General features: G+C 40.0%; 1 protein-coding gene across 1 annotated transcript; it reads left to right on the top strand.

The window, feature by feature from the left end:
• Positions 1-496: 496 nt before the first annotated feature.
• Positions 497-24,869, top strand: LOC134653485 (gamma-tubulin complex component 6). The gene is made up of 16 exons (XM_063508854.1): positions 497-936; positions 1,545-1,737; positions 5,056-5,246; positions 6,008-6,128; positions 6,700-6,846; positions 9,332-9,543; positions 10,080-10,260; positions 12,446-12,578; positions 13,456-13,678; positions 14,757-14,988; positions 16,177-16,369; positions 17,239-18,406; positions 19,453-20,242; positions 20,739-20,962; positions 23,136-23,473; positions 24,610-24,869. Exons 1-16 carry the CDS (start codon positions 526-528, stop codon positions 24,845-24,847), a joined length of 4,995 nt encoding a protein of 1,664 aa, XP_063364924.1. The 5' UTR covers positions 497-525; the 3' UTR covers positions 24,848-24,869.
• The last annotated feature ends 640 nt before the right edge of the window (positions 24,870-25,509 follow it).

Here is a 25,509-nt window from a genome sequence, read left to right as displayed (position 1 = left end):
TTAAATATCAAACCACCAATATAATAGCCCCAATGGGTTCAAAACAAATAATTCAATATGTGATATAATTTGTGGCATTTGGTGTTGCAGATTTTATGACACATTTGTGCATACGGCCTTCTAAATTGTGGTATCTGAACGCTACCGGTTTGCATTGCTGTTCAAGCTGTTCTTTAATACATGGAAGTTTACTTTTGATAACTTGATTTTATTTTGTGATTGAATTTTCATCAGTTTTTTCACTTAATATGTGTTAACATTTAATTTCAGTATACAAAAAATACATAACACCTTCTCCGCGTTTAAAAATGTGTCTAAGATCTAACTAAGGTATTGTTTTGTAAAATTTGTAAGTCAAGTGTCATTACTGTCATTATGGATATTGGATTTATTTATCGCTGTTTGTTTGAATATTGCATAGGGAACAACTGGTTGTGATCTAGTATGTTTATAAGTTGTAAGTATTACTAAACCGTTACTGTGTCTCACCGTTCAAATATTTCTGAAAAAAATATTTGTTAAAACATGGCATCATCGGTAGAACGAAGAGATGGAGGAGATGGAGTCTTCCAGCTCCTTACAGAACTATGCGTTAAAACGGCATCCAAATATGCTAATCACAGCAAAATATCTGAGAAGCATTTGGTAGCTAAGATGAGGTCACATTCATATGGAATTATTCTGGGGAAAAGCAGTAAAAAGGTGCCCGACGCAAAGGTTGAACCTGTGTCCGAATTGTGGTCATATTATTTTATTAATAAGCAAAATGTGAAGAATATCGCAGAGCATAAAAGAGCGGTAGAGCTGAAGAACCTTATTAGTAAAATGAGGAATACTGATTTTGGAGATGAGCAAGAAAATGTAACAAGAATATTAAAATGCCTCCTTTGCTTAAAGAATTCTGTAAATGTAGAATTTTCCCAGGAAATTTACAAGGTATGTATACGATATAGGCACTAACTCCTAAATGCAGTCTGAAATGTGTTGAAATTTAATTACTTTGCTAATCTGTGAAATAATAATGTGCTAGTCAATTTGTGCTAACTCATCATACTTACTTGCATATTTTGTGCATGCAATTAATGTTGACACCCTCCCACTTCTAAAATAAACTATTTATTTCAAATATTGTTATAAATATGTTTTCCTTATAAATATTGTTTACTGTTAATTCATTTACATCACTATTTACATTCATTATTACGTAAAAAAATGTTGATTATGATCATATGATCAGTGCCTCCCTCAGTGCCGGCCCGAGCCCTTGAGGGTAGAGCGAAATCGGGTTTTGGCGCCCTTCGTAGAAGTTTTCAAGCATATTTTACACCCCCCCCCCCCTCGCCACACTCGCGTCTTTTAAAACTTTTTTTTTCTCATTTGCCATTTTGGCACCCTCCTTGCCATCCGACGCCTAGAGCGGCCGCTCAACTCGCTCTACCCTAGATCCGGCCCTGATTATGATATACTAAACTTGAGTTTTTGTCGTATATTATTGTTACGTATATGTCAGTTTAAAATGTAATAGTAGATATTGTTATTTTCAGAACCCATTCACATTTGGTACTTTAGACGAGATGCTTCCCAAACTCCCACGAGAACCCTTTGGGTCTCCAGACCCATACCATTACTACCCGTCTCACGTGTTTGAGCTGCCCTATGCTATGAAGAGCCAAGGAAATGTGTTGTTTGAGCAAAAGTCTGAAGAATATACTGTAGAAAATTATGGCTCATCATCATGTAAGTTCCTAATCTTAAGGGGCCCACTGATTAACAGTCCGCCGGACGGTATCGGCCTGTCAGTTGTTTGGGACTGTCAAATTTTTGTTCTAACTGACAGGCTGATACCATCCGGCCGAGGGGATGGCATGAGTGGTGGGGATAACTGACAGAACGGGATAGTCTTATGTATCTTTCACTAGGAGTAGCAGAGAAAGCGCTATTATTGTTTGTCTTTGTCACAGTCTCATATTTTTTTATTCCCCACCGTAGTTTATGGTGGGATACAAACAATGCGTAAACGTCAAATTGGTGTGAAACATATGAACAGTGCAAAGATTATCAGGAAAAATATTGAAATCAGTGTTTCGTGTGCATGTAGTAGTACTTAACAATTCAACAAATATGGTGAATTGCTCAGTTTTGCGCTGTACAAGTGACTGCCGGCAAAAACAGGACAACCTAACATTTCACAGGTAAATACAGTATTTTATACTTCGGTCACTTTATCATGCTTAGTAACAGCATCCTACAATCTATATCAATTAAAATCTGAGTAGAAAAAGCATTTACATTAAATAATAACTCGGGTAAAAAAATTAACCTATAAATATTTCCTGATAAATTAACCGACCAAATTACGTACGCATATTGACAGTAAGCCGTCACCCTTTTAATAACGTGTATTCAATTTAGTCGCATTGCTATTATTCGAGGGATACCAGCCCGTGATGCATACAATTACCCCAAAATTCGGGTATTTTGTATTTTAATAACATTTTTATAAATAATTTTGCTGTAGAACTGGACATAATATACGAACAACAAAATTGAACTGTGTTTAAATTAGAATGTATTTAAGCATTACGGATTCTTTCTAACGTTATAGGGGGTTTTGCCACGACTCAGAGAATCTAATTGATATGCTGCAGGCACTAATTCTTAATTTTGCAATAAGAGTGACAGATTACAAAATGAATATTTCGTTTATTACCTCCAGATTTCCACACGATGCAGGCACGCGTGCTAAATGGATTTTAGCAACCGGAAGGAGAAACTGGGCACCGACGCAAAACTGCCGGATATGCTCAAAGCATATTACGAAAACCTACCTTTTCTATTTCTTCCTGTGGCACACAGTATGCTAAAAATTCTTTCTTTAGGCGTACTTGTAATATGTATAATGAATCGCTTAATGATATAGACATTTTTGTTCATAGTTTGTCCGTTTTCCAGAACAAATTTCGGCATATTTTGTTTACTAGTAATTGAAAAATTGTTTCAAGTAAATATTTTGCATCGTTTTCTTAATTTATTTGCGTGTTGTACTCACAACTATACCTACGGGTAATTTATAATTAAGTAACCTTTTCATTGTAATAGTCAACTTACTAACGTATGAAACTTTAGGCCTATTTTTAGTCATTTTTGTAAGACTTATTTGTAAAAGACTGTTTGTTTTCTAAATAAATAAAAAAAAAATTGGCCCATTGATATTTTATTTATCGCTGCGTCTTACGTAGGCGAACAACTCGCGAACGTGATTAAAATTACCCCAATATTTGATAATATTGGGGTAATTTTTACCTATATGGTATCCCTGGGTTTGTGACGTCATCTATGTCTATCCCTTACGGGGGCACGCGGTAGGCCACATCTATAGAAATACTACCATCTATGCATCCGGCGGACTGTTATCTGTCAGCTCCCAGTGGCTCATATATGAGCCAGAACGCTTATGGGTGACGTCATATCATGGGATTCGACAGGTTAATCAGTGGGCCCCTTTAGCCTGGGGCTTTGGCTGCACTGAATGTTTTGCACTGGCTAAAAATAGGTGAAAACTGTAAAAACAGAAACTATCCTAACATTTCTAAAACACATTTAGAGTTTACTACCTATTTTTGTTTCATAGCTTAGTTACTGTTTTGGAATAAACAAAATTATAAATACATGAAATCATGCTGTTTTTCTGTCTTGTCTGTTGTTAATAAAATAAGAATAAAATCAGTCTCACAGTTACAAGTTACCTGATTAAGGTTACATATCCTGACAAAAGTCTAGACATCACTCTAAAAATTCTGACAATTCCCAGACCGTAATTTCTCTAAAAATAGCCCCCCTGACATTTTCCACACCCATTACTATGATATGATAAAGTATAAAAGCGCCCATTAAATTTCTTATTCCAAAAAGGTCATTAGGCCCATCATTTGCCTCCATATGCTGTAGCTATGTATTCTTCCCAACTCCAAACTGTGGGCTAGCTTCTAGTGGTTGTGGTTTCTAAACTCTAACCCTCAGTCGAATTGACACATGAGACAATCATGTTCTCGCTTGATTATATTGTTTAATTTAATTTTAGTTTTGGACACTTGGAGACCATGTACATCTCTAAGTAATTATTTATTTTATTTTTAATGATTCTGACACTTGGAGACCTTTACATCCCTAAGTATTTATTCATTATATTATTTTTATTTTATTGTACATACTTATATTTTTAATGATTCGGACACTTAGAGACCTTTACATCTCTAGGTCAATTTAGGCTAGTAATTATGTGAAGCTATACCGTCTTTTATGTAACATACGAGCACAAAATGCTGTGTCTCACAGCTAAGTGTTATCACTATTTTAATATTAATATAGGCCGGTAGCTTGAACATGTCATGCTCGCTTAAAAGTCTTTGCTTACGGTGGCGTCGTTGATCGGGTCGCCACTTTCCCGAATGAAGGTTGAGGGAGGCGATGGCTGAGATACGCGTCGTACTCGTGAACGGGTGCTGTTTGTGGAGACGGGTCTGTTTAAGCTAACACGAATATATTTATTTAGTAACTTTATTTTTTAATTTAATTGCAGTGAGACGCCTCATTCGGTTCTCGTATGTTTTTTTTTTCTCGTAATGTGTTAATCATACAGGATTGTGACTCTTGGAGACCCTATACATCTCTAAGGATAATTTGATAAACTATGTTATTTTTTAGTTCTGACACTTAGAGACATTTACACCTCTAAATAAGTTTAGATTTTTTTTCCATGTATCTGTTTTGTTTTTATTTTAATATTATTATTATAGTTTTTTTTATGTAATTCGACATTAAGAGACCTTATACATCTCTAAGTAATTGTATTACGTTAGTTTGATTTGGTAGTTGTATTTAATAATTGTTGATGTATAATTATTATTATTTTGCTTGTATGTAAATTCAATGTTGACGTGTAAAAGTGCCCTTGTGGCCTATTTGCTGAATAAATGTTGAAGTTGAAGTTGAAGTTCACCAAGTCCTCCCTGCAAAAAGAACCAAAAACTGTTTAACATAATTTTTCTGTTTCAGTCATACTCGGCCGTTCTAACAACCAAACTGGTGGTGAGATCAAGAAGTTTGTCAGTCCTATATCTATCCCATCCGTCATGTCTATTGACTTTTCACCATATGCTGCTAGCAACATATGCAACTTTCCACGCCTTACTGGCCAGAGAGACCTGCAAATACCTAAAAGTAGTTCTAACAGCCAAAGTGTCAAGGTATGTATAAAACTAGAAGGTATAAAAAAAACAATGGGTTGCACTCAGGGAGTGCCGGCAGAAGTGATAACTCAATGACTAGTGCAAAATGCACTATGTATAATTGAGGTTAACGCCATCTAGCGTTATTTCGTCCCATTACTTGAAACCCCTAAGCACATCACTGTTAGTACTCGAGTTATATAAATACCAGTTAGAGCGAAACTCACTAGATGGCATTTAAATCAATAAAGAAAAACTCAATGACATTACATATAACAGTTTTTCGATCAGGTCACTTGTCCGTCTTACGGTCACGTTATCTCTCGCGAGTTTAACATTTTTTCCCCACCTCAAAAAGTGCACAGCGCCGCTAAAGAAGTTTTCACTTCAAAAAAACAGGTTTGGGATGGGTGACCATAGAAAGAGTGATTTTAGCTGTATTGTAGGAACCGATTTTAGTTTTATGTAATTATGACGCGGGTGACTTATATTATACTACATTTTAGGCGACTTTGTTTTTCAAACATTTTGTTTATTCTATTGTAGTGCAGGTACGCACAGAATAATATTATTGTATACATTGAGTGCCGGAAACTTACAAATTTGAATTTATATAAATATATATATATATATATATATATTATTATTATGAAGCTGAGGCTATCAGGTAAAAGGAAGTTCTAAGCTTCTTAAATATAAGGGTTAATACATATATTATCTGACAAAAATAAATTATGATGTTACTCCAACAATAAAGAAAGATGTGTAATATGTTGCAGATCTCCTTGCCAGACAGTAGCCAGCAAATAGATGTTTTGGAGCCTCAACACACGGATAATATTTGGGAAGTGGTCAGCCGGGTCGACCAAGATGTCCCTGAGGACATATGGGAAGTTGTTTGTAAGTTATTGAAACTATTAATATTTCAATGAAAGTCATATACCTGCTGTCATATAGCTACATGTTGAGTAAACAAAACATATACTGAGTTACTGACAAACAAAGAAGTGATAATATAAGGATTCCTTTTTTTTCTGAGGCATGGAACCCAAATGTGCTTTTGACTGGTCATAGTAAATGCCAGGGATTTTTTTTATAATATGGTAGGCAAACGAGCAGACGAATCACATGACGATAGTGCAAGTGTTATTTATAGGTAATAATTTCATAGAGAAGTTTGACGCTTAAAATAACACTTGCATTGCGTGTGCTATCTTGGTCTACATAAGTCTAAGCAATTATCATCTCCCATGAACACAAGCAACACCAGAGGGGTTGTAAGCGTGTTGCCGGCCTTTAAGATGGGAGTAGGCTCTTTTTTTGAAGGTTTGGAGGTCGTATCGGTCTGGAAATACCGCAGTGCATAATGTTGTAAAAGCATCTTTGGAGCATTACACCAAAGTGCTGCTACCCAATATTTTTAGAAGTATACTCATGGCTTGTACTGACATTAAATTTACATTAATTTCAGCAAAAATGCCGGCGGTAAACCAAAGAAGGCTCATAGCCACGTCGTCCAGGGAGGTGGGTCTGTGGCGGCGCGAGTACGGCAGCCGACTGTGCGACCTGGACATCGTGTCGGAGCGACAGCTCATCCGACATGTCATGTACCTCATCAGTAAGTTACAGTAACCAAAGAAGGCTAATAGCCACGTCGTCCAGGGAGGTGGGTCTGTGGCGGCGCGAGTACGGCAGCCGACTCTGCGACCTGGACATCGTGTCGGAGCGACAGCTCATCCGACATGTCATGTACCTCATCAGTAAGTTACAGTAACCAAAGAAGGCTCATAGCCACGTCGTCCAGGGAGGTGGGTCTGTGGCGGCGCGAGTACGGCAGCCGACTCTGCGACCTGGACATCGTGTCGGAGCGACAGCTCATCCGACACGTCATGTACCTCATCAGTAAGTTACAGTAACCAAGGAAGGCTCATAGCCACGTCGTTCAGGGAGGTGGGTCTGTGGCGGCGCGAGTACGGCAGCCGACTGTGCGACCTGGACATCGTGTCGGAGTGACAGCTCATCCGACATGTCATGTACCTCATCAGTAAGTTACAGTAACCAAAGAAGGCTAATAGCCACGTCGTCCAGGGAGGTGGGTCTGTGGCGGCGCGAGTACGGCAGCCGACTCTGCGACCTGGACATCGTGTCGGAGCGACAGCTCATCCGACATGTCATGTACCTCATCAGTAAGTTACAGTAACCATAGAAGGCTAATAGCCACGTCGTCCAGGGAGGTGGGTCTGTGGCGGCGCGAGTACGGCAGCCGACTCTGCGACCTGGACATCGTGTCGGAGCGACAGCTCATCCGACATGTCATGTACCTCATCAGTAAGTTACAGTAACCAAAGAAGGCTAATAGCCACGTCGTCCAGGGAGGTGGGTCTGTGGCGGCGCGAGTACGGCAGCCGACTCTGCGACCTGGACATCGTGTCGGAGCGACAGCTCATCCGACATGTCATGTACCTCATCAGTAAGTTACAGTAACCAAGGAAGGCTAATAGCCACGTCGTCCAGGGAGGTGGGTCTGTGGCGGCGCGGCGCGAGTACGGCAGCCGACTCGGATTAAATAAAAAAAAATAGTTTTATAAGTTTGATTCTTCTACACGAAAAAAAGTAGAAGTAGAAGATTGGATCTGCTATTTACCAAAATCGCCTATTGCACCCTGATCACTAGAGTCTACTTCATAATGACTAGTCTGAATAATTATCGTGATTTTATAATACTCTATGTTAGAGTTAGAGCCTCGATACTATGGTCTTTCGGCCAAATATGTGAGCCCTTTTGCGCATACATGCATTGATTGTGTAAAATGTGTAGGCGCTTCTGTGTTAAATGAATTGGCCTGATGACAAATTTTGAAATCCCTTTTATTATTGACGGTACACTTGTACTGGTTCCGAAAAACACAATATTTCAGCTATACTCATAAGATTTAACATAAATAACTGCATTTTTATAGCTAGTTTAAACCTCGCGCGAATACGCCTCGCAAGCCATTTGTGACGTCATTAGTTGGTGGAAGGGTGATAGACATTGTTTACATACTTACAGTTACGAGTTTTCCCTTGAATCCGAATGATATTGTTAATTCAGCACCATATATTATAATCAGGGATGATAAATACATTACAAACATTAATCACAATAATTCATTTTATACAAAAACCCTCACACGGTTGCAATTTAAGATGAATTATTTAGATACATGCAAATTCTGAGTGAAATCACCGAGCGCCGGTTTTACTTTTTAATTTTTCATTTTTTCTAGTTCCGACAGCCAACATGGCAATGATAATTCCATTCAGCCAAATAATTAAAAAAGTTTTTTGGTGAAATATCGTATTATTTAGCATTTTATTTATTTAATTACAAATAAATATTTACTTTACATCGGGTAGTAATATTTCTTGGACGTAATAAATGATTAGTGGCGAAATCTTTTTTTTTTTTGAACCTCCAAACTTTTTGGTGAGGATTTATGGATTACAGTCAATGAGGATTGATGACGTCACTCCTTAGCTCGCTTCTGATTGGCGTTTCAGTCAAAATGGCTGATTGGAGAATTTTGCACTTTTATTTAATTGAATATATTAATCATCCTAATGTTTATACTGAGATTGGACCATTTTTTAGAACCATATTAACATATATGTTTCTTTGAAACCATTATTTCCATGATTCTTTGTTACTGTCATCAGGCCAATTGTCAAACGTCTACTTAGACAACCATAGAGAGCCGTACGACGCCATCTAAATTAGCTGCCGAATTAGAATAATTCCAGCTCGCCTAGCACATGATAGGCGCGACAATATCTCGCCGCGAGATGAACTACCTGTCTTTTTCTAACTGTATTAATTAAAGAGGGACGGGTAGTCTATCTCGCGGCGAGATAGTGTCGCGCCGATCATGTGCTAGCCCGGCTGGTCAAGCAAATATTGTCATAAAAAAAGGCGCGAAATTCAAATTTTCTATGGGTCGATATCCCTTCGCGCCTAAATTTTTCAAATTTGCCGCCTTTTTCTAGTGAGAAGATCTACTTGACCAGCTATAATTTGTCGATTTAATTCCCAGAAATATTCACCTGTGATATTTTTTTTGCAGTTGGTGTAGAAACACCCTCCTTCCCATTCAGCCAAGACTTCAACTGTTTCTACGTCAAGGATAACTTGGCTTTAGAAGGAGTGTCGGTGACGCACCTTAAAGGCTACGTGAGTGACTTGTTGCTCATCGGCACTTACTATAAACGGTTGTACCAGTTCGCGTTCAACCACTCTGTGGAAGATCATTTTAGGAGCAAGGGACTCGTATATGAGGTTTGTATCCTTAGGTCCATTTGCACCATTCCATTAACCCAGGGTTAATCGGTTAAATCTGGAGTTACCATGGTTACCAATACAATTCGACACTGGGTTAACGGTTTTACCGCTTAACCCCGGGTTAGTGGGATGGTGCAAGTTAGATAAAAAGTGCTATATTGAAATGAATTAATTTAATCAAGACTGGGTAGTTTGCACTAACAACATTATTCGACTAAATTAAAACCTTTGAGAAAATAAGTCTGATTTATGAGTAAACTCCGCTAATATAAAAAACCCCTTAGCACATCACTGTTAGTACTCTAGTTATATTAATACCAGTTAGAGCGAAACTCACTAGATGGCATTTAAATCAATAAAGAAAAACTCAATGACATTACATGTAACATTTTTTCGATCAGGTCACGTGTCCGTCTTACGTCTTACGGTCACGTGACACCTGTTACGAGTTTAACATTTTTTTCCCCATCACAAAAAGTGCACACACAGCGCCGCTAAAGAAGTTTTCACTTCAAAAATTGCAAAACTTTCAGGCAGCACGAGAAATCGTAAGGAGATACTTACTAAACTTCCGTCTGACCGCAACAGAGATCTACGAAGAATGTACCGGGAACACAGATTGCTTACCCACACTACTGCAGATACTGCACCATATGGAGCCGCTGAAATACGAGATAGAGACTGTGGCGTCTATTTATAAGATGATCAATCATGGTATGTATAACGTAGAGCTTATAGTTATTGTAATAAGGTGTACAATAGGTTACGATTACGATCTTGTAGTAGTAGTAGTAAACTCTTTATTGTACAAAAAGACATATTAAAAATAACATACAATTAGTAAGAAGTACAAAGGCGAACTTATCCCTTTGAGGGATCTCTTCCAGTTAACAGTTAACCTTTGAGTAGATGAGAGGAGAAAGTGAAAAGCGGGTGACAAATGCAGCAAAATGTACAACAAGATACCAGAAAGATAATAGTTATTTGTACAACAAGAGATCAAAGTTTGATATTTCTTCGAGTGCTTATTTTGAGTCCCGTGCAAGCGAAAGATTCTATAATAGATTCACGAGCGTAGCGAGTGAATCTAATTTAGAATCTTGAGCGTAGTAAGGGACTCAAAAGCGCACGAGATGTAAATAACTTTGATCTCGTGTAGTTCACAAAAATTTCACCTCAGCAGTGAGAACATATTACAGAACCCGAAAAATGTATTCCTTCTTCATCACTTACCTCTATTCACTCATGTTTTCTTAAGATATACCAACAATTAAATTTTCACCTCAGCATCTCGAACAAGGGTACTTTGCTACTTAAAAATTTTGTCTCACTCAGTGAGCAAAATGCGATTTTGCTCACTGTTTTTAAGTAGCAAAGTACCCTTGTTCGAGCTGCTGAGGTGAAAAGGATATAAATACATACAAAATGTATAGGATAAACATACATATATTACACAAAAAGGAATGGGGAAAATACACTAAAAATTGGAAAGAATTAGAAAGATATAAAGCAATTATACAATAGAAATATAGACAAATTAATCAGTCAGATCAGATAGCCATAGCTTCTTTAACCTCTCCTTGAACGACGCAACCGATTGTGCCCGCCTGAGCGAAACAGGCAGCTCATTCCACAGCTTCACTGGACGCACTGCGAAGGACTTGTTGTAACCTCGAGATTTGTGAGGAGGGATGGCAAGTGATAAATTCGCGCTCGAACGCAGACGGTGGCCACTGCCTTCAGCCTTTATTATTTAGATCCCGCGCAGATAGACATAGCGGTCTGGAGTTCCGAATTCTGCGTTCAGAGCTTTGCGTTCTTTCGAATGTACGTGAGTCTTTACGATACCGCACACAGCAGACGGTCAGAACGCGGCGGTCAAAGCGGAGTTTTGACCGCCTGCTGTGTGCGTTATCGTAAAGACTCACGTACATTCGAAAGAACGCAGAACTCGGAACTCCAGACCGCTCTCTGTCTGCGCGGGCTCTTAGATCGGTTAGTATCTTTTTGGTTTACTCTATTTGGATCATTGAGGTATATAACGAGAGACGACATCTCGAACAAAATGTTTCCGCACCTCAGAGAAGTGCATGCACTTCTTTGCTTTTAGTACGTCACCGACCACTGACGAGATGCCACACATGTACAGAAAATTAAAAACAAAAATTAAAATTAAAAAATGCCTTCGTGTGTGTTAAAAAGTTGCAACAATAGCACAAGAAAATATAATAAAAGGGATGGAATAACATTTCACCGGTAAGCAATGGAATAACTGTTGATTTACTATTATTTAGTTTTCAAAGTAAATGTTTGGTCGTAGAAAAAGTATTGTATGCAACGTTGTTAACTGAGTCAAAAAATACTCGTGGCGTCTTTATTAACAATTTTCGGCTTCGCATGCATGCATACACTTCTCTGAGGTGCGGACACATTTTGTTCGAGATGTCGTCTCTTGTTATATACCTCAATGATTTGGATAATTCTATGTGAACTTTATACGTCCTCAGGTATAAAGAATCTTACTAGAAGGGTCTTTAGAGAATATCACCTACTTCAAGTGTTTAACCTACCTACCTACTTCTTTTGTCCTATGTCATGAGGTTGCTTGCCGAATTGCCTTCGAAGCAACTTTGAGACCTAGACCACATTAGGTCAGAATCAGAACCATATGGCGATTTAGATGCAAAGAGTGTAGTGCGACTGTCGGCCTTTGACTACAATTTCTGACTTTTGTGTTACTTTAATGCAATGGGTCCCATATAGACATTTGATCCTAAAAACAAACCCGATCGATTGATACCATAAATGAAAATTAGTCATGTAGCCTGTTCTAGGATGCGCAGTCATGTTTTTCCCCAGTACTAGTTAGTTTTATTTTACTTACTTATTCTTGTTGTAGACTCGAAAACAACGATACCGGCCGGCGCCGAGCTGATGTCGTATCTTTTCAACGAGATATCCCACGTCACTCACATCAAAACTGCTGCCACGATGTTCAGCGCGCTGTTTTCTGTGTGCCGTGTATACTTTAGGTAAGTTACTGTACTTATTGCGTTACATGTCTTTAGTTGCATGTTTTTTTATGTGTGCCTTGAGTTGAGCTTCAAGTTATTACCACAGACAAGACGAGATAATCATATTTCTTTTTAATTCAAAGCGTGAAATTCTTTGGTCGCTAATAAGGTATCGTCTTGGGTCGTCCCATTCGTTTTTCGTCAAGTTCTTAAATTAGTCCTATTCTGCTTTCGTCACATATTCTACATTCGTCACAATCGTCGGTGGCTTTCAATGTAGAATGCGTGACGAAAGCAGAATAGGACTAATTTAAGAACTTGACGAAAAACGAATGGGACGACCCAAGACGATACCGCTAATAATCTGTCTTTTAGGTCTTATTCGACTGAAGCACATTTCAATCGGACATTTCGGACTAACAGTCTTACGAATATATCGAAACTATAAGGATTCCTATTGCCTTTAACACTATGAGAACCCTATAGATGTAGATGTACATGTAGTGTAAGGACGCCCGGTCGGAAACAGGCGGGCGGTCGATCGCTTATTGCATTCATTCAGCCCAATTCCGAAATAGGCGGCATTCCCGAATCTTATTGTTTTCCTGCAGAACAGAAGGACATCCTTATATCCTTATCGGCCATGATAATGCGCGACCGGCGACGGCGGCGGCGGCAACCATAGGTGGGAACGAAAGGTCCGATCGTTGTGTCTCGCTCCAACCTATGGGTGCCGTCGCCGCCGTCGCCGGTCGCGCAATGTCGTCAACTTTAAGTTCGACATCCTTTAGTTTGCTGGGTCGCTCTCTAAGACTAATAATCAAGACAAAGTCTAACCGTTAATTTTTTTTTGGATTTTTATTGTTTGCTAAAAATCTGTGATATTGTCTTTCAGATTCATCGAGCGATTCATATTCGAAGGCGAATTAGACGACTGGTACAACGAGTTTTTCATAAAGAAAGACGCTCAGTACGCCAACAGCCGCTCCAAGCGCTACTGGGACAAAGGCTTCCATATAACTCAGAGCGTCGCCGTGCCGGAGTTCTTGAGGGTACTGGCCAAGCTGATACTGCTCTGTGGCAAGTCTCTGAGGCTGCTTAAACTGTGTAATCCAAACGTATGTATTTGTAATTTAGTAATATGTAGAATACAAACAACTTTAATTATTGATTTATTGCATACCTAGATTCCTAGATTAACTAATTTCGAGTCTTAAATCTTTGATACAACATAAACTTATACTGTAAAAATAAAAATAAACGTTAATTTCGTACTGTAGGTATGTAGTATATCTGTACCTATACAGAAACTTTCAAAAATAGTAATAAGGGTGGATCAACTGTTTCTTGTTGTTATTCTGTCCGGTCAGGCAAGAGACAATAGTAGCATAGTTTGTTAGAAGACATTGTACACCACCTTCTTCTGACACGCTTGGTAGAGGACCCTCTATGGAAAGCGTTTATAAGTTTCACAAAAAAGCGTGTTTGGAGAATTTAAATGCCTCAATCAGGTTTTAAAGAGTGACCCAGGGGAACGTAATCATGGCAACGAGTGACAAGAAAAAGTTGATTCACCCATAATCATGAGCCCGTTTCTGGAAATTTGTATCTTGCAATACAAACAAAAGTCTCTTATTGTTACGTCTACTCACCAGTTTTCAATAAAAGGAGTTAAAAAGAGGCATCTTGCGGTAATTTACGATTACACTAGCACCAACCGGCGACTGCCTCAATACATTGCTGTACTAAATATTCAGGCGCTGCGTCGGCATGACACTTAGCGCCACTTGTACCATCCCACTAGCCCGGGGTTAATCGGTTAAACCGTTAACCCAGTGTTAAATTGTACTGGTAACCAAGGCTCGGAACCGGTTTTTTCTTCATACAAAAAATACCGGTATTATTACGTTATTTTTCGTTCTTTGGTTTATTATTTCATTATTAATGGGACAATCTAATAATACGAAGTTGTTACCTAAATACATGATTTAGTCCTACGTCGAGAGCATAAAATAATGGTTTTAGAAAAAAACCGGTTCCGAGCCCTGCTGGTAACCATGGTAACTCCAGGTTTAACCGGTTAATCCCGGGTTAGTGGAATGATGCAAGTGGCCCTAAGCTACTTACGACGTAAAGCTTAAATGTGGTTATCCTAGGAACGTGTGATTTTGAATTCTAATTTTTTTATCGTTCTAGGATCCTCTAGTCCTCCTCATCTCATCCGACCACCCCTCCATAAAATGCTGCGCGACTTTTGAAGCGTTGTCCCGTCAGCAACAGCTCTTAGACGTGTACCGCACGCGCTGCCTGTTCGTGAGCGGCGAGCCTGTCACCTTCCAGCAGATCCTGCTCAAGAAGGAGGCGGAGAAGAAAGCCTTCACCGAGATGTCCGCCATGAAGCAGGCGGAGACGCTCGAGAAGATTGTTGGTGAGTTTGAAGCGCTCCCGTCAGCAACAGCTGCTGGACGTGTACCGCACGCGCTGCCTGTTCGTGAGCGGCGAGCCTGTCACCTTCCAGCAGATCCTGCTCAAGAAGGAAGCAGAGAAGAAAGCCTTCACCGAGATGTCCGCCATGAAGCAGGCGGAGACGCTCGAGAAGATTGTTGGTGAGTTTGAAGCGCTCTCCCGTCAGCAACAGCTCTTAGACGTGTACCGCACGCGCTGCCTGTTCGTGAGCGGCGAGCCTGTCACCTTCCAGCAGATCCTGCTCAAGAAGGAGGCGGAGAAGAAAGCCTTCACAGAGATGTCCGCCATGAAGCAGGCGGAGACGCTCGAGAAGATTGTTGGTGAGTTTGAAGCGAACTTCCACTAAATTGTGCTTTTGCTTTTCATTTTAACTTGTACTTTAAAACGCGACTTAAGACGTATTTCAGTAACATCTAACCGTCCGTCACATTCCTGACAACATGTATGGGGATTGACATTGACCGTCAGTTTTGTGACGATTGCTAACCGGCCGTTAATGGTACACAGTTAAGTGAAAATGCCCTTTTATTACAGTTTCCATTTCGTCTTCTTTAAGATGTACTCAAACTGGTTCATCGACAAGCGACTGAACATTATATAGTTCTTCAAGAAGTGATAGAACACTCCAAAGGTAAGTAATGCTAATAGCACTTATAACAGATCCTGCAAATAAGTGCTAATAGGTCTTGTTTGAAGTACTTACGTTAAGCATAAGATTGCATACGGCATAAGGTTCTTCAAGAAGCGAATCCGTACAGGCCCCGTAGACAACATGCCAAAGCGATTCGATGGCGAAGCGATAGCGATTGTCCCCTTCGCTAGGCTGGCTGAGCGTGGCTAAGGATTCAAAAAACACCCTTTACCTGCTAGGTACGTGAATACCTTGGAGGATACAACTAAACGGAGTGGCCATTAACAAGCTTTCCCCTCTGTCGAAAATAGGCGGCCAACGGTCATACACAATGTATGGACTGACGTTTATCTGACATGGCTATTTTTACGTTACGCATACATTTGACGTTCCCCTCCCCCGCAAAAATCGGCAGACTGTTTTGTACAGAAAATTACAGACAAGGCGTCTCCGTTTGATTATATCCTCTAAGGTGAATACCGATGTGTAATATTTATGAGTCTTATGTCGTACTTTCAGCTGAACGCAAACGCCTAGCGCAACTCATAGCGGCGGAGAAACAGCATTCCCTGCGAGTGCTCGAGGCAGCCATGGCCGAGGCCAAAGAGGCCAAGACGAGGGCGAGAGAGAGAGAGAGAAATAGGTTCCGTGTCGAGGAACAACTCCAGAAGGCGACCGATGACGTCGATGCCAAACTAAGGGATGACGAAAGGTATTCTATTTGACGACTGGTCTGGCCTAGTGGGTAGTGACCCTGCCTGTTAAGCCGCGGTTCTGGGTTCGAATCCTGGTAAGGGCATTTATTTGTGTGATTAACACAGATATTTGTTCCTGAGTCTTGGGTGTTTTCTATGTATTTATGTATTTGTATATTATATATATCGTTGTCTGAGTACCCTCAACACAAGCCTTCTTGAGCTTACTGTGGGACTTAGTCAATCTGTGTAAGAATGTCCTATAATATTTATTTATTTATTTATTTATTCTACAAGCTTTTATTTACTTTCACCTGTCCCGTTGTCTGTCTGTAATCAAATCTTGCAAGTTAAATTTGACCCACTTCCCAGTTTCCGATTGAGCTGAAATTTTGCATACACATGTAAGTCGAGTGACAATGCAATATTATGCTGAGCTGATCTGATGATGGAGACAGGAGGTAGTCATAGGAACTCTGTGATAAAACAACGGAACCTAATTGTGTTTGGGGTTTTTAGAATTGTCTCGATGAGTATTAGTTGTCTGTGGAAAAAAGTACAGTCAGCGATAAAAGCTTGTACCAAATGAAAATTTTGCCTAAAACTTGTTACTTGATATTGACTGAGATAAAGCTAAAATATACGGCTCTGATTTTAACCGTTGTTGTATGAATTGTAATTTTTTATCTCACTCCTTTGCTCCACTGTAGGCCTAGCGCAGGAGTGGCGCGACAGTATCTCTACCGCGAGATTATGCGCGTTTATCAATATATAAACTTATACATGCTATAATCTTTTTTTAAATTGTTAAATATGTGTTGTCTTCAGATAAAAATCCTAAAAATACTGAACCAAGAATACTTCATTATCTGTTCTATATTTCCAGGAACAAAATAATGGAATACTACTCAAAATTGAACCTGCAAGTTGAAAAGAGTAAAATTCACACAGAATGGAAAATAAAACGACTGCAGCTCGACCAGAGTAGAATGCAGCTTCTTTCCACCGAAGAACGGAATCTGAAGAGAGAAAAACTTGAACTAGAACACCAACAGAAAGATAAAACTGAAAATAAGATCATTGAAAAGGTATCTGTGTATGATGCGTGTGAACAAAGCGTTAAAGATACCAAATCCGCAGAATCAATTTCAGTTGATGATGAAATATCAACTTTGAATGAAGATACGTCAAATATTGATGGTGCTGACAAACCTGAACCAGCCCTTGATAAATTTTCTACACCAATGACAGAATCAACATCATCAATAGCTATGACAGACCTCACAACACAAAATCCGGAGTTTGACAATAACAAAGCAAAATCCATGTCATCTTCAGACGTTTTTAGTGCTATATGCAATGCTGCTAAAAACATTTTTAGTCTACGGACATCAGACGATAAGGAATGTGATAATAAGAAAGCGCTTGATGCCCAAGGAAATGTAGTCACTGACGGTTTAACAACTAAAACGTCAAGTGAAGTTATCGGCGCGAATTTGGACGGCGTCCATGATAACGAACAGTATCTTAAAATGAGGGAAGAAGCTTTAAAGAACAAACATAAAGTAATGACAAATGAATTCGGACAGACTGATCAAGAAAACAATAGATTGAAAGCTCCTGTACAAAACACGCTTGACCAAGAAAATAATATCAATACGGCTTTTGCTGAAGCTAAGCGGAATAAACTTAAAGTTCTTGGAGCGGAATGTGATATAAAAGCGAAAGAAGAAAAACAAGCTGTAGCAGAACCGAGAACAGATGCTCAAAAGCAAGCGCTTATAAACAAGCAGAAAGTTCTAGGAGTCGAATATAACTTACCAGCGGAAATTGCGAAACGAAATGAACCAGCTAATAAGGCACAGAAAGAAGCGGTTCAGAATAGGGATAAGATGTTGGGTTCAGATTTTGATGCTCCGTCTTTGAGTGCCAGACGAGAAAAAGGCGAGAGGGCTGGGTTGACACTGAACTTGAAGCCTTACAGCGAGATTTCAATGGCTACGTACACTATACCTACTCCCAGTAATGCCGTTACGCCTGGAGAGTTTCCACAAGTGAGTTTTTTAATCTACATATTTAAAAGAAGCCTTTATTAATGAGACATGTCGGCTCCGTTGGGGTTCTACATTACAGGGTTTCAATAAGTGTTACAAAGGGCGTCCCTTTGTTTCCCATAAATTCTTAAGGCATAATGTATTGTTTGTCATATTATCATTAGTCATAAAACTGAAACCATTAACTTTTCAGGATTTTCGTCAGGTTATCCTATAGATGGGTTAGGTTAGGTTTGTTTTATGGCAATCCTGAAAAGTGACGCGTTTCTGAACCAAATCAATTATGACTAATGAAAATGCGGGCAAACAATACATTATGACTTAAAACTATTTGGGAAACAATATAGACCCGTTACGAAGTGTTAGATATCAAAAAAACTGTACACGAAGCAGTTTTAGACAGGGGTTCCGCCAATGTCGAGTGAAAACCCCAATATCAGTTACTGCATCCACCTAGCTTCAAATAATTGTGCCCTCTTGTCTCGAGTCCTAACACATTCCATTAGGAAGTTCTGAACATCCTCGACAGAGTCGCAAATGTCGCGGTTTAACGACTCTGCTTTCCTCATCAGATGAGCAAACATATTTAATTAAATGTGACCGGACCGAAGCCTGAGAGCACGTACAATTTTCTCGGGTTGGTCTCGGACTGTCTAGAACACAAAATGGCTAGTGTAATATTTTGCCTATATCCCTTTTAGTCTACATCGCAAACGGTCTAGAACACAAAATGACTACAATTATTTAGACCTTTATTTACCTACATTTCGTCGGTTTATCTTTACGTTACCTATTTCTGTGCGGTTTGGCCTTCGGCCATTTGAAGATACTTAACGAACCTAACCTACCTATATGTGGTCATTTTGTGTTCTAGACCGTTTGCGATGTAGACTAAAGGAGATATAGGCAAAATATTACACTAGTCATTTTGTGTTCTAGACAGTCCGAGATCAAAGCATTTTCTCCCGCTGTGAGTTCTTGTTAGTTTTAGTCTAGACTCTCTCGATTTGTCTTTAAATGACATGACACATTTTTATTTATTTCAGTTGGACTTAGAAACGCCTACAACCGCAGACATACCCCTAGGAGCAATGACCAGCGACGTTTTTACTCCCCGAAGCGAAACCGGCAATATAGAATCAGCCAGAATTCCTAGCGATAAAGAATTCTTACGCGCCGACGGTTTCGACTTTTCACTTCTAGGCGATGAAGACGTGAAATCTGAAGAACCGACTATGTCAGAAAGCAATGATTTCAGTAAATCGGTCATAAATAATTCCAATTACCAGATAACAGACAATTTTAAACCGAAACGCGGCATCTTTAACTTGCTAGAAGGCACTTACAATTTAGATGACTTTGATCCGTTCGGCACTAGAGACGTAAAAAAATATACTAAAGACTATTTCAATAGTAAAATGTCGTTAGACGCGTCGGACTCTTGTTACACACATCCAGCAATTATCTTGGAGGAAACCAAGAAAAAGCCTTATACGAATATATTTGCATCTAATTTAGTCGAGGATACAGAGCAAATAACTTGCGATAATATAGCTACTTTAACGGCCTGCTTGCAACGGTCTGTAATGTTGCCTCTAACCTATCAGTTAGAAGTTGTGAACAATGCCATATTGACCCATTTTCTTGTAAATCTGGATATGTACGAGCATTTGCGGAGTTTGAAGGATTACTTTTTCCTTATGGACGGCGAGTTTTCGAGTAGCATTTGCAGGAATTTGTTCACTAAGCTGACGAAGACGCTGAATCCGCAAGAGTTGCTTAATTTTTCAACGCTACACAATATTCTGGATAAGGCGCTTGGATCTTCAATTACACGTAAGTCTTTTAATTTATCTTTTCTTCGCGGAATTATATTTGTGTCATTGGGCAATTAGAAATCCGAAAATTGCTGTACCTTTGTCTTCTTTAGACGCCCTTATTACTACCGCCTACGTAAAACTTGATAAATGAATTTATTTATTGAATTTATAGCCAGCAAAACTTTTTAGCTTAGCACCAAAAATGTATGCAGGGGCACAGAATAAATAATAGCACCAGGCACAGAAGATTCACTCTAACAAAACGCGTCTTTTACGACAGATATGACCGCTAGGTGGCGTACATTCCTTAGCGGTGCGCGGCAACTACTATGGCTAGACACCAACATTGGTGTGGGCCGCATGTACTTGTAGGCACTTGTAGCGGGGAAATCGCGGAGTAAGTCACGCCTGGTAGGGGTACTAAGCTAATAGTTTTTCTGACTACATGTCAATATAGACTGTGGGACATAATCAATTAGTCCACTGACTTTTATACCTTGTATGCTTCCCAGACGTTCACAAGTTCTCCGAAAACCTGTCGTTCACAATAACCGAGTCCCCTCTGAGCTTCCAACACACATCGCCCGATGTGCTGCAATGCCTGTCCCTGACATACGCGGTGTCGTGGCCACTGAACATCATAATGTCGCAAGACGCGCTGCTGCGGTACGCTAAAGTGTTCCAGTTCTTGATCAAGATGAGGAGGATATTCTGGACGTTGGGTGAAGACTTCCAGGTACGTAATGTTGAAGTTTGAAACACATAAGTATATCCCGAGATCCCAACGACGTATTACAATGCCTGTGTCTGACATACGCGGTGTCATGGCCACTGAACATCATAATGTCGCAAGACGCGCTGCTGCGATACGCTAAAGTGTTCCAGTTCTTGATCAAGATGAGGAGGATATTCTGGACGTTGGGTGAAGACTTCCAGGTACGTAATGTTGAAGTTTGAAACACATAAGTATATCCCGAGATCCCAACGACGTATTACAATGCCTGTGTCTGACATACGCGGTGTCATGGCCACTGAACATCATAATGTCGCAAGACGCGCTGCTGCGATACGCTAAGGTGTTCCAGTTCTTGATCAAGATGAGGAGGATATTCTGGACGTTGGGTGAAGACTTCCAGGTACGTAATGTCGAAGTTCGAAACACACATGTATATCTCGAGATCCCAACGACGTATTACAATGCCTGTCCCTGACATACGCGGTGTCGTGGCCACTGAACATCATAATGTCGCAAGACGCGCTGCTGCGGTACGCTAAAGTGTTCCAGTTCTTGATCAAGATGAGGAGGATATTCTGGACGTTGGGCGAAGACTTCCAGGTACGTAATGTCGAAGTTCGAAACACATATGTATATCCCGAGATCCCAACGACGTATTACAATGCCTGTGTCTGACATACGCGGTGTCGTGGCCACTGAACATCATAATGTCGCAAGACGCGCTGCTGCGATACGCCAAAGTGTTCCAGTTCTTGATTAAGATGAGGAGGATATTCTGGACGTTGGGTGAAGACTTCCAGGTACGTAATGTCGAAGTTCGAAACACATAGGTATATCCCGAGATCCCAACGACGTATTACAATGCCTGTCCCTGACATACGCGGTGTCGTGGCCACTGAACATCATAATGTCGCAAGACGCGCTGCTGCGGTACGCTAAAGTGTTCCAGTTCTTGATCAAGATGAGGAGGATATTCTGGACGTTGGGCGAAGACTTCCAGGTACGTAATGTCGAAGTTCGAAACACATATGTATATCCCGAGATCCCAACGACGTATTACAATGCCTGACCCTGATATACGCGGTGTCGTGGCCACTGAACATTATAATGTCGCAAGACGCGCTGCTGCGATACGCTAAAGTGTTCCAGTTCTTGATCAAGATGAGGAGGATATTCTGGACGTTGGGTGAAGACTTCCAGGTACGTAATGTCGAAGTTCGAAACACATATGTATATCCCGAGATCCCAACGACGTATTACAATGCCTGACCCTGATATACGCGGTGTCGTGGCCACTGAACATTATAATGTCGCAAGACGCGCTGCTGCGATACGCTAAAGTGTTCCAGTTCTTGATCAAGATGAGGAGGATATTCTGGACGTTGGGTGAAGACTTCCAGGTACGTACCCACAAATAAATTAATAGCAGAATAGAATAGACAAACAGATTGATAGGTAAAGTCTAAGAAGAAAGTACACGTACACATAGGTATGTATCTTTGAATTTCCAATACACATCTCCCGACGTGGTATCGTGTCGCTCACATATGTATTTTCGTTTCTGAATATCAAAATGTCGCAAGACGCGCTCCTGATGTACGCCAAGGTGTTCCAGTTCTTGGTCAAGATAAGGAGAATGTTTTGGACAGGATTTAACACTTGATCAGATTTTTCAAAGTGAACCAAATGTATGGTATCCAATGCAAATAGAGGAGTATTATAAGTTGAAAGTTGATGTTTGATGAACATAAATATCTGTGTCGCCGTCTGTGGAAATGTAGAGGCCAAACGGAAGAACCGATTCGAGTGCGATTTTTGTTAAACGATTTAACAAAAATTTACTCAAATCGGTTCTTGAGGTTTTGTCTGTCGAGATAGTTTTTAACCGTGTTTGGTGGAAATAAATGCAGTCATAAACTTTAAATAAATGTCATATACTAAGAAAAAGTGACCAAGGCCTTCAGTGCCCCAGGCTGGAAACGAACCAGCGTCCTCTGCTATCGCGGCAGGTGCCTGTGCCATTCGGCACTTAAAATAAAAACTCTAACAAATTAAAATATTTTCTGATAATAATTTAATTTGTTCTAATACATAAATGCAGTCGTTTCCAAGATACACAACTTTCATCTCATTGGAACGTTTTCATTTATAAAAAGTAAACATTTATTTACAGGCATTGAAGCTAGCAGTCAAAGTATCAAAACAACAGTCCCGTAAACTACTCGGGTCACCACAATACATCTCCGTCCAACTGCACAGACATATAATGTCGTCTTTCGTGCGAGCGCTAGACAACTACATAGTGACCACTTGCATACTAAGCTCTTGGACTGAGTTCGAAAATGATCTGAAGAAAGCACGGACGTTGGACGACTTGTACGACTGCCATGTTGTGTATATAAAGAAGGTGTTGTTTAGATGTCTGTTGAACAACAGATCGACGCCGGTCATGAAACTGTTGAACGATATATTCACAGTTATATTGAAGTTTAGTCGCGTTCTGAAAGCTGGGTAAGTTTTATCTAATACCTTTAAACGAGCAATTCTTGTTTATTTATTTATTTATATATATATATTTCGGGGATCTCGGAAACGGCTCTAACGATTTCGATGAAATTTGCTATACGGGGGTTTTCGGGGGCGAAAAATCGATCTAGCTAGGTCTTATCTCTGGGAAAACGCGCATTGTCGAGTTTTTATGTTTTCCGAGCGAAGCTCGGTCACCCAGATATTAGTCTTTATATGTTATAATACATACCTACAGTGCCATTTCTTCTTATCTATATTTTGTATGGATTAAATCAAAGGGGGAATTAGATAGAAAAAAATCATTTTTAGATTAGGGCAAACATTCAAATAAATCATCGGATCTGGAGAAATACTAACTGAGCTACAGAATCTTGTCCGATTTCGTTGACCCGGTATCTCAGAACCACTGGTTTGAATCTCGCACAGAAGGGATTTTTTATCACCTTTTTTGTCCAAAATGGTTGTTTCGTTAACAGACGTCTTTAGGCCCAATTCGCACGAGAGCTTTTTCAACGCGCGTTAAAAAAGCGTTTGAATGACACAAATGGATACATGAGTATTTATTTACACGAACACGATGGCGGTGGCGCTTTTTAGGGTTCCGTACCCAAAGGGTAAAAACGGGACCCTATTACTAAGACTCCGCTGTCCGTCCGTCCGTTCGTCCGTCCGTCTGTCACCAGGCTGTATCTCACGAACCGTGATAGCTAGACAGTTGAAATTTTCACAGATGATGTATTTCTGTTGCCGCTATAACAACAAATACTAAAAACAGAATAAAATAAAGATTTCAGTGGGGCTCCCATACAACAAACGTGATTTTTGACCGAAGTTAAGCAACGTCGGGCGGGGTCAGTACTTGGATGGGTGACCGTGTTTTTTGCTTGTTTTGCTCTATTTTTCGTTGATGGTGCGGAACCCTCCGTGCTCGAGTCCGACTCGCACTTGGCCGGTTTTTATCAAGCGTTGTTGGTCTTGTTGGCGTTTGGCTTAATAGTCGTTAAATCTAATTTAGCGTGTGGTATGGACGGATTCAAGCGCCTTAAAATTGGGCCTTAAAGTACAAAAATTAATTCATTAGCAGTGTTTAATTTATGGATAACTATTTTTTTTTTAAGAAAATGGTACCAAAAAGAACCAGAATGCCAGTTCAGCCACACCAGCTTCGCTCAGCTGGTGGAACTGTACCACATGTTCGAGAAACTAGCCCAGTACCTGCACAAGGTCATCACCAAACTCATGGAGTGCGGCTACCAGAGGCATTTGGCGGAACTGCTTATTATGGTCAACCTTAACCAGTATTATGACTCGGAGAAGAAGGATGAACAGAATTCTAGTATAGTTTCTAACACGTAACTCAGGGTAGTGAACCTTATGAGCAGTGATCGGGTATTTCTATGCCACTTGGGGTGAATGACCTCAATCATTATGCTAGTATGGATATGCCGCGGGAATCCGGGATTCGTGTGCGATATAGGAGAGTGTTTTGGCATGTTACTGTTAATCAATTAATCATGCATTGCATATATTATTAATATTAATAATTGAAAATTTGATTACAGATCAATTGAATATATCAATAAAACCACTAAGCTCGCATTACCTTATCAGTTTTGCATTGCCTTTCAACGACCGAGTCGAGACCCATGTTTTTTACAGTCCTTTATTTTATAAACGAATTATAAAATAAAGGACTGGACGAACAGTTTTGTTCCTATCGCGGGCCAAGTGGCGTATCCATATTACCATTTCGACTTGATATCCCGCGGTGTGGCATAGAAATCCCCGATCACTGCTTATGAGTATACATGAATCTAGTATTTTAACTGGATAGCATAGGGGATAACTGACAGAACGGGATAGTCTTATGTATGTTTCAGTAGGAGTAGCAGCGAAAGCGCTATTATTGTTTGTCCTTGTCACAGTCTCACATTTATTTTATTCCCCACCGTAAATTAGTATGGATTATGGTGGGCAACAAATAAATTCGACCAATCATAGTGTCGCATTGCCTATGT

This window comes from Cydia amplana, chromosome 13 (genome assembly GCF_948474715.1).
Source record: "Cydia amplana chromosome 13, ilCydAmpl1.1, whole genome shotgun sequence".
Lineage (NCBI taxonomy): Eukaryota > Metazoa > Arthropoda > Insecta > Lepidoptera > Tortricidae > Cydia > Cydia amplana.
Note: the sequence above shows the minus strand (reverse complement) of the source record. Positions and strands in the feature narration are given on the sequence as shown.